Source organism: Terrapene carolina, unplaced genomic scaffold (genome assembly GCF_002925995.2).
Source record: "Terrapene carolina triunguis isolate 2854851 unplaced genomic scaffold, T_m_triunguis-2.0 Scaffold58, whole genome shotgun sequence".
NCBI lineage: Eukaryota > Metazoa > Chordata > Testudines > Emydidae > Terrapene > Terrapene triunguis.
This window is the reverse complement of record NW_020664409.1, coordinates 42,289,679-42,300,821: the sequence shown is the minus strand read 5'-3', so window position 1 is coordinate 42,300,821 and position 11,143 is coordinate 42,289,679. Positions and strand designations below refer to the sequence as shown.

Genomic DNA, 11,143 nt, shown 5'->3' with positions numbered 1-11,143 from the left:
GGGGGGGGGAGAGCCGAGCCCCAGCCGGGGCTCGCCGCCCTCCTCCCAGGGCTCCAGCCGCCCTCCCCCCCGGCGCCCTGCCCCCGGCCGCCGGGGGGCGGCCGGAGCCCTGCTTGTCAATCATGACCTGAATGGAGGAAATTATATTTGCCAGAATGAAAAGATTACCTGATTTCTGAATATAGTCCCCACTGTTGTCCCTCTGCTAACCCCCAAATCTAAGCAGCACAATACATGTACATAACAGAGTAACCTCTTGTTTTATTTTGGTTATTAACAACACACTACTGTCCTGTAGAAATACTCTCAATTTAGTATATTAAAATGTGCGATGTGCTTCACGCTTATGAGGACTCAAAGTTTACAAAGTGAATTGGCTGTTTGGCATTTCCTACAACTGAGTTACTTAAACAATCTTTACAGCCCTGTCAACTTACTCACTTTTAGATCAGTGTGTTTCACATATTAAAATTGTGATTCCAAATATGACAACATTGTTTTTAAAATCTGTTTAAACTTTATATTTTTACCAAAAGAAGTAAAAGTAGAGAAGCACACAAAAAAATTAATTCACTCTGGTAGCACTTAAAAGAGAAGGGATAGAAAAAATAACAATCCTTGATATATTCTTTAATGCTGTTTTTCTGTGCACATTCTCTTTTCATTTTGGCTGTGTATTATTTCTTTGTTCAATTTCAAAAGATTAAATCAGATTGTGAAATCTTTAAAATAAATTTGCATCTCCTACAATTCCATCCTTGTCATTTTTTACTCACAGTGGGCCAGATCCACAGTTAGTGTAGCTCAATTGATTATATACCAGCTGAGGATCTAGTTCACTATGTGCAGTCTGTTACCATTCCTTTTGTATGACATCTTATAGTCCTCTGTTAATTTTTCTACTCTCAATCTTTGACACGGAGATGCTCATCTGCTTTTAAAGTACTTGTTAAATGTAACACAAATTAATGCTAAATGGAAGCAATTGCATTTCTAAGTGGTACTGAAGAAGCTACATGAAGAAATAGCCATGTGGAAATGCTCTAGATTTCGCTATTCCTCCCAATAGGTTTAGTTATATTTACTTATAGGATTATATTTTTTGAATGGCAGACATCATTTAGCCTTCAGCTTTCCACCCCAGCGACAGAGGCTTTCCCCACACTTGAATGGTTATGGGAGCAGGGGAGGTGGGAAAGGAATATATTATATGTATGTTTTGAACCTCTCAATTTGATTTGATTCATTTTGACACTATTTTGTATCAGTCATTTGTATTCATAAATACATAAATTAGAGCCAGTGTAAATTCAATTTGCCCACCAAAATTTATATATACACATACACACGACTGGTAACTGGACCTGATAACGGGGTCTAGGACTTTCCAAAGTCCCCAGGGCCCAGAAATGCTCCAGGCAACTCTGCTCTGTAGTATATAGCTCCTCTCTTTTAGCAGTATTAGGACCTCTTGAGTAAAGTGCTGCTACATAAGAGTAAATACCTCAGCCACAGGCCGATAGCATCATGCAGGTATACACTGAATTCAGAGTGCATCAACTGAAGTGCTCATAAAACCTCGCAGGCTGACTAACACAAAGAGACGTACAATTTTACTAGTAGAAAGAACAGAGAGCAGACAAGATTTTGTATAGTACCTTTCATATTGAAGGTATCCCCCAAACCCTTCATAGAATAGTATTGAAGCAAAGGTGACTGTACAAACATAGCAGCCTGTACGTGTTAAGCAACAGTACAACAGAGTATTGAGATAAGGGAATGCTGGAACTAGGGGTATCCCCTACTGTTGCAAAAATTGCCACTTGCTTTTAAATTGTCAGAGTGGAGCAGAAAGTCCTCTTTTTAATGCATAGGGGTACAGTGCAGTACCCCTATGTACTGCACTCTAGCGCCAAAAATGAGTATGAGGCCAGGTTCCAGTCCAGGACTTGAGCCTGCAGCCCGCTGGCCCAAGTACGAAAGTGGTACCAAATGAGCTGCATTGACACCTGTTAAGCTATCCAGTTATATTTATGCTGAAATTGCCATAAAGAAAATAAAAGTCTAACGCAGAGACCAAAAGAAAATAAATTAGTATCTTCTGAATGTTTTGAAATTCAAAAAATTTATCCCATTAGAGGGGCACAAAAACTCTGATTTCATAGTTGACTAGACATGAAACACAGGCTTTTAAACTATACTATCACTTCCAAGGGGAACAGAATTTCTTCAAATAATTATGGGGGCTCTTAACACCTTAATCATGACAGTGAACTCTGAATTGTCACAGCGTATAATTAAGAGTTTCCTTTCTTAGAAATATTTCAGTAAGGAAATTAATTGGAATCAAGCCGAGCTCTTTCATTCAACTGAGCAACACGTATAATGACCAAATCTCTGAACTGCACTTTTTGCAGGTCTTTCTTCTTTTTTAATGGTTAACAGGACTATATAACTTGCATTGATTAACAAAGCTGGAGAGAGCAGAGAATTTAACATTTTGCGACTCTGAATGGAAAGGCAAATGAGAAGCTGCTTTCAGGACAGGTATTGAGCTTCTCCACAGACTGACTTTAATTTTAGAAAAGACATTTGTTTAAAGAGAGGGGTGAAACCAAGCCCCTCCAATTATGTCTTGTATCTTTCGTAGCCTGGAGACAGAAGCTTGCTTCCTAATACAGGTATCCCAAAGAGCATAACAACAAGCTGCAGTCTCCAGGTCAATGAAGACAGCATCCACATTTGAATACTGAGTAAGTGTGACAAGAGGAGAGTTTGTAACGTATTGCACACTATCAATCGAGACCTTTTCAAGAACTATTGTAGTGGATTAGACCAGCACTCCATGTAGTCTGATATCATGTTTCTGACAATGGCCTACGCTAAATGGTTGAGAGGTTTGAACTAGCCATCCTGTTGTGTAATACTGTACCATAGAGTGGTAGAAGTGCAGACATTTCTTCCTGACCCCAGCTGATCATCTTATGTCTTGAAGCAGATGCAACTGCCCAATTACCATGTGCAATCTCCTTAATTACATGAACAAATTAGGCATGCATTTGCCCAGTACATCTCTACCCTGATATAACGCTGTCCTCGGGAGCCAAAAAATCTTACCGTGTTATAGGTGAAACCGCATTATATCGAACTTGCTTTGATCCGCCCCCCCGGAGCGCTGCTTTACCACGTTATATCCGAATTCATGTTATATCGGGCCGCATTATATCGGGGTAGAGGTGTATTTGGAAATCTGACCTCCTTATGCTGTTTTGAAACATACTAAGCTCTTCTATCACCTGACAGTGAGTTTCACACACTAACTATACATTGAATAGATTCAAATGTCCTTTTAATTTTGACTTTTAATTTCATAGAGTTCCCTCTTGTTATTGTATTATCATTTATACATCTTTATTATTGTAGTTCCTCTTATTTTTCTCCTTTCCAAACTGAAGATCTCAGGAAACACTCAAAATCTTGGAAAAATTGGGATTCAGATTATTAGAGTGCCCCCGAGGATACATAAAATTGAATGTCCGAGTCTGTTATATATTAATGTAAATGTTAATTTAAAAAAGATTCAATCTCCCAAATTAATTGGAGACTGAGGACCAGAAAGTGCAAATCTCCCCTCTAAAAACAGGGGTAAGAGACAGGCCTGTAATCCTTAGTTAACGAGAACAGGGTTACTAGGGGTTAAATTTATGATTTCAATGTGATTGACATCTACTTTAAGTCTCCTTTACACTGCTAGAGCAGAGTACAGGGACCTCGGTGTAAATATGAATCCAGGCCAAGTACTCTAATCTGGGGAGGAGACATAGTCAAGGTTTTACCCAGCCTTACTGCCTTCTACTGGGTTTTACAGTATATATAAAAGCAGTACAATGCCTGTTTTTTCCAAACATATTGCACTGTTTGTTTCTGTGCTCGGGCATTTATGGGAAAAACCCTGCCCCCTCTTGTACCGGCACACAGGGCCTTCACCACAGCAGAACCATGTGGTTCTTCTAAATAGGCAGAAGAAGCATGAGCAGAGATGTGAATCCCCTGCCTCTGAGCCACGCCCCATGCTATACACTGTGTACTTGGGGCAGGAGTCTGATGGCTCTGCTGTTATGTGGATCCATGGGAGATTCTCTTGTGGGGGGATGACATACCGATAGGTCCCACCTAGGGCATTCCAGCTTAGAGGCAGGAACAGAGGCTGTGGAGCTGGTCTGAGGCCTGAATCAGTAACTCCCCAAGGTACTCCCTAGGGGTGGATCAGAGCATATGAACGTCTGATGTTTACAGGGAATGTAGAAACTCTGCCTTTAAAATAGATTCAATTTCACCATTTAAGAACTGAGGAATAAAAGCCTTCCCTCCATTTCTCTTGTAAGGAATCCTACATATGGCTGGTACCTTTACCCCGGATCTGATGAGCTCCAAAACAAACACATTATCACTGTTCTCACTTTCACAGCCATCAATCTTTCCCTCCTTTTTACAGCAGGGGTGCAGTTTATGTGCAGCACCTTCCAGCGCACATGCCCAAGCGCTTTCATTTTCCTTCCTTCCTGTTCTTGTCAAGTCACGAATTCAAGGTTTTTCATGAATTAAAATACACCATTACGTGTTTTACTGCCTTTAAAAAAAAAAAATCCTGAAGGCTACAGTTTCACAACCTATTGAATTTTTTCCTTGGAGAGGGAAGGAGGGGATGCACAATACAGACACACTGTGCCTCTGCAGCTTTGTCATGTGGAACGACTGCCTTTCCCCCCCAGTTGTTACCATGGTGACTAAGCCATACCAGTTGATCTGGCTCTGAAAGGTGCACAATACCAAATAAGAAGTCCATCAAGTGTGCGTAAGGGAGGAGGGGGGAAGATACTTATTTTAATCCTTCTCAAACAATGTTTTCACCTGGTGCATTTTCAAAATATAAATGGTAAAGAGGTAATAGGCAATTTGCATGTGTCAAACTAAAAAGCTGTTCTATTTTGAGAATTCAAGCTATTCAGATGCTTTTAAGAATGGCAATAACACATTCATGTCTCTGCATTCAATAACCATAATATGTATCTACACACTGTATATTCATCTATAATGTTAAGCTAGGAACCTGTCTCCATCTTGAGCTCACCCCTGTTGTACACAGGTATTCTGACACATGGTCTAGGCAGTAACGGACAACATTAATTTTATTCCATCTCCTGATCCTTATCTTATTTCTGCCATGGTCTTATAACAGGCTGCATTACCAGGAACCAGAAAAATTGCTTGCAGCTGCGAGAACTTGCAGCAAAAATAAATAATGAGCCACTAACTTATGTCACTACCACAGAATCATTACAGTGGTTTCAATCTCTGATATTTCAATACATAACAATGCAAGATAAGAGTGGAGTCACTCTGCTCTGGGTAATTCTATTCCCATTTAAACCTGAGTAAGTCTGGAGTAACTCTGTGGAATATACCAGAATTACTCTGGATATAATTGAGTATAAATGAGACCAGAACCTAGCTCCTTTACGCCAGTTTCCCTTGCAACATTAGCTCTATTTAAACATTCATTATTTTGGATAGAAATTTTAGTTTGTTATCTGTTTTTCAAAGTGACACAACAAACAGACAAAATCCTTCCACTGATCAGGAAAAAGAGGAACATATATGGATAGTAGAGGTAAACTTACGGATCGAAGGCTGCTAGCAGGAAGTTGAGCAGTAAGCTGATGGATTGCTCTACGTTGATCTGGTGAGTAGTTGGCATCCGTTTGTTGAGCTGGTAAAAAATAGTTGAAAGCACAGCTTCCAGACGAGCCACATTCAATTCTATGTTTGGGTCCAAGTTGTTTAATGCATTTTCTCGTAATGCTTCTATAACGTTCCAAATGTCCACCAGATGTACTACGTACAATTTAAGAACAGTCATCAGATACTCACATATTGAAAAAAACCAAAATCGACTCATGCGTTAGTACTTTAGCATAGTACACATAGTTCAGGTGATATTTTATGTATAAATAACAAATGTTTTTTTTCCATCTTAAACCAATCAGGAGAAAATAGCAAGGAAAACACCATATCTGCTAATAAAATAATCATGAATAAAATATTAGTTTACTTGAGATGTCATCAGAAGTTGTGAGGTTGGCTTCAATTCAGGAAAAAAGCATTTCCCATTTAGGAAAACACTTAAGTGTGAATTTAAGTCCCATTAAGTCAACAGAAATTAAGCACATGCTTAAAATTAAGCACTTGCTTAAGTGTTTTCCTGAATCATAACTTTATGGGTAGCAGCTTGAAAATTACTCTTATTAATTTACAGAGCTGGTGGGATTTTCAAAAGTTCCTAAAAAAGTTAAGTACTTATCTCACATTGACTTTCAAACTCAGGCACTTTTGAAAATCCTGTTCAGTAACTTGTGCCAGAGTCGAAGTGCTTTACAAAAACAGAATAAAGTATAACTGCATTTGGACAGATTAAATTATAGTTTTAAAAAGAAAAGGTACAGTAGTATCTTCAAATCATATTTCATTCTCTTAAATACATTTGCCACGTGCTTTGTAAAATCTTCCCTTCTCTTTAGATTCCCTGCCCAATCTAAACTTCATCATTCTGTCTTTTCACCAGGGTAGCTTAAGGGGAAAAAAAAAATCCAAAATTTAGTGTCAGAGGGAAAACCTTGTGTGTATCTTGATGTTACTATGGTGACTTTATCAGGTCACTGCAAGTCAAAATTTCCAGCGGTGGAGGATCATTCAATATGTTTTCAAAAATTGCTCTAGTTCAAAACTCTGGATTCATCCAAATCGGAATCCAAAGTACCATTCCAGCTGTTCTTATCCTTAGTAGCATTTGTTTCTCAACTGAACGGTTAATATTTCATAAGATGCATACAGTAAAGATACACGGTTACAGTACAGATTTTTTTTTATTACAGTGATAAATGTTGCATTGTCCTTATATCTTACAACATATTGAGGTACATCTGGACCTTGGAAGAAATGCATATTATTATGAATAAAGACATCACCCTAATCCTCTTTAAATGGTCTGTAATTCTTTTTTTATATGAGGGGATTTCTTTATTTCTACCTTTTACAATAGCATCTATGGTGCTCTGCTCCCATTTGCATGTGCTGTAATGCCAATGGAGAGAGGGTAGAGAACGCAAACTTATGGCTTGTCTACATTACCGTCTGGGACGGGCAGCGATCAATCCATTGGGGGTCGATTTATCGCGTCTAGTCTAGACACGATAAATCGACTGCGGAGCACTCTCCTGTCGACTCCGGTACTCCACCAGGGCGAGAGGCGCAGGTGGAGTTGACGGGGGAGTGTCAGCCATCGACATACCGCAGTGAAGACACTGTAGCTGAAGTTGTGTAACTGAGATCGATTCCCCTCCCCTCTCCCCCCAGTTTAGACCAGGCCTTAGTGACAGCATAACCTCCTTGTATGTACTAGACAAAGACACTTTTGCTAACATATGGCAAGTGGAGCAGGAAAACACTGGGAAAGGTTGCATGATGTAGTTCTATGGTCAGACTTAGTTGGTATCTTAGGTCTTTGTAACACAAGGAAACGCTTATAAGTGACCTTTTCAGCAGGTTAGATTGAGCATCCTCCTAGACTAGGCTAGGCAGACAGAACACACAGCTGGAAGTTCATTCCTTCTGATGCTCTTGCCACCTATCCTATTCTCCTATCCTCCAACTGGAAGAGGAGGATGTCACTCCAACAGAAGTGTTGGAGTGGATCCCAAGTCCCTTTTATCTGCACCTCCCAACTAGCTTAACTTCTTTTGGCTGCAACTAGCCACCAAGGTAAAGCCAACTTGTTTTAAAAGAAGCTTCCATCTCTTCAGATAGCCAGCCACCCCTACATGCAGTTTGTCTCTGTGGAAGTAGTAAATCTAAATACAAGTTTGATGACACGACTAGTACTTAAATCCAGATGCCAGAGTCAGGCTGGGGAAAGAAAGGGGGAGCCAGATGTTAAGCCAGCTGAGGGTCAAGGAGATGGAACTATCCACAAGCATTTTTTTACTCTGACCCAGTAATGGAGGGGAACCAGACAGGCAATAGAAAGCAAGCTGCCAATTGATGGGACAGGTGGGCTTAGAATACACAAATTAGGTGGCCTTAATAAGAAGATAAGTGCAACGAGAAGGCAACAAAGTTAAGTGTGCAGTTTCAGCAGCAGTTCTAGACAAACATAAACAAGAGGTCTGGCTTTCAGGGTGGTCCAGACCCCAGACCAACTGGATGGGCCAGCAGGCAACCCCCCAGCAATTCACCCAAACCAATCTGCATGGACCTTATACTTACTGCAATTGAGCTTCAATTAGTACATTCTAGTGGTCAGTTAGCTGGTATATACAGGGCTGATGAGAAGGAGGGAAAGTGGGGACAACTGTACCAATACTGGGGCCTCAAGCTCAGTCCCGTCCCCCCCCCAAATGTCTGTAATGTTTGTGTAAATAAAATGAAATGGGAGAGGGTAGGCCCACAGTGAACATGATTTACCAGGGCCCAAAACTTCTCGAAGGGCATGGGTATATACTTAGCCCTACTTCTTATTCGGCCAATCGCTAAGACAAATGAGTTTGTTTACATTTACGGGAGATAATGCTGCCCGCTTCTTGTTCACACCTGAAAGTGTGAACAGGCATTCACATGGCATTTTTGTAGACGGCTTTGCAAGCTCTTTACGTGCCAGATATGCTAAACATTCATATGCCCCTTCATGCTTCGACTTGTAGGCTCTAAAGTTTTACATTCTTTTGTTTTTGAGTGCTGTTATGTAAAAAAAAAAATTCTACATTTGTAAGTTGCATTTTCACAATAAAGAGATTGCACTACGGTACTTGTATGAGGTGAATTGAAAAATACTATTTCTTTTATCTTTTTTACTGTGCAAATATTTGTAATAAAAATGATAAAGTGAGCACTGTACACTTTGTATTCTGTGTTGTAATTTAAATCAATATATTTGAAAATGTAGAAAAACATCCAAGATATTTATAATAAATTTTAATTGGTATTCTATTATTGTTTAACAGTGCAATTAAAACTGCAATTAATCATGACTATTTTTTTAACCTTGTAATTAATTGTAATTTTTAAATTATTTGATAGCCCTAAAAACCATCAATATTTTTTGTATTACAGAAAGATCAGTGGGCACTCAGGAGGAAACTTGATATCAAACATCCCTGTGCAGTACAGTGCTACGCAAAGCATATGTACCATGCATTTTCCAGAGACCTTTCAAAAAGGCCTCATAAGCATGAACAGCATGGATATTCATCTAAACCAAATCATCCCTCATTTGCCCAAATATGAAAAAAAGTATGTCATTTTGCCATCAATGGCCAAGCTATATGTTACCATTATATCTTTGCGATGTCATTTTTGGAGTCAATGACAAGCGAAATGTCACCATTAGAACTTCTGAGACAAATACTATTTTGTTAATTTAACTCTCACAGATTAAGACATTTATAAATACCATCCTGGAGAGCTCCATATTCTAGTTGGTTCTTTTAAAGATAATTAATGGTTAGTGTAAACAAAACTCATTAAACTATTAATTAATTCTGATAGAGGTGGGATTAAGCAGATGAACAACCTACTACTTGCTGCTGTTCATTTCCTCCCCAACTAATCCAAGCACCATTTATCTTCGTATTGTTTCAATTCCAGTAACTAACTAGAAGGATCAAGAGTAAACACACCATAAAATACAATTCAAATAATACAATGCATGTTACCTCACAGAGCCCCAGACTTGTCATGGCACAGTCTGGGAAGTGATTCTCCTAATCTTTATCCATGCAAGTAGCCCCAATGAAGTTAATGAGACTACTTGTCTGAGTAAGGATTAGTAACATGGGACCCCAGGTTTCTAATTGTGTACTAATAAAGAACGTATGTTCCAGTCCACATAGATCTTAAATATGTGCCCAGAACTTTAAATATCTTACCCCTTGCCAACTTTGATCTGATTGATAAATGCCCATATTGTTTATTAATAAAAATGCTTGTATAAATAATTTATATTGTGGTAGGTACTGTACAGTACAAACATATAGTAAATGACAGTCCATGCCTCAAAGAGCTTAATCTAAATCTCAATAAATAACAGGTGATGAAGCAAATAAGTGGGAAGTTGGGACAGGAAAATGGGGGAACAAAAATAATGGGAGGTATTAGCATAAAATAGCAGCGGGTACAATTTATAGCCACAACTTGCCACCTTCTACTCCATTTCAGCTAGATGATTTGAAAACAAAGCTCCTAACAAAACTACTGGTGATTAGGTATTTGTGGTGATGAGCAATTTGAACAAAAGGATTCACTGAACAGGAAAAAGAAAACCAAATCAGATATTAGGCAAAAAGACACTAGTCTAGCATGAGTATTTTGAATTCATGATTCAAAGACAGAGTAACTCTGAAACACCAAATAATGTGCCCTAGTACAGAAGCACATTTAATTTTATTTAGCACTTTTTATATTCAGGTAACCCTGTGTACTATAGAAGGTGATAGAATTTAGACCAAAATTCTCTGCTGGTCTAAACTGGCATGGTTCCATGGAAGCCAGTGTAGCATCAATTTATGTCTGCAGAGAATTTTGCACTAAAACTTAGACACTGGTACATTTATCTACAGTGGCCATGTAGGTAAAAATGTGACAGTTGCATTTACTAATAGCTCACACAAAACATTAGCCATTAGGACATATTTAACTGCGCAGGGGAGAATGCTGAATCAATTTGAAAAAGGTATTATGTTTCCCCACATACCAAGAAGAATATGGATGCCCAGTTGCTTTATATCTCATCCCTCTATTTTCACTCTTTTCAGGTCACTTTTTACTTCTCTCAACACTTTGTTATAATAAAATCTACACACCGAAAGAAAGTAAATAAAAACATATTTCCATCATTTTGTAATTCAGTCAACAGCTTAATTTCTGAATAATTTAGAGGAAAATTGTAATGCTTCACACTATAAATACACGAACCAATTCTGCTGGTTATGATCTTCCTTCCAGTCTTCAGCTGTCTTTGGTCTCAATGAGTTGGAGATCCTTAAATTTTTAATTTAGTGTTCTAGTGTACTGGTTATTTTCTGTTTGGTAT

The 11,143-nt window shown here is 38.8% G+C and overlaps 1 protein-coding gene across 12 annotated transcripts in view; it reads right to left on the bottom strand.

Moving 5' to 3' along the window:
* Window positions 1-11,143, bottom strand: part of DTNA (dystrobrevin alpha) — a 229,987-nt gene that overhangs the window by 79,962 nt on the left and 138,882 nt on the right. For all 12 annotated transcript variants that reach the window (XM_026661892.1, XM_026661918.2, XM_026661871.1 and 9 more), the window contains exon 4: window positions 5,682-5,895. In XM_026661892.1, the coding sequence (XP_026517677.1) occupies window positions 5,682-5,895 (214 nt within the window). The remainder of the gene's footprint in view (window positions 1-5,681; window positions 5,896-11,143) is intronic.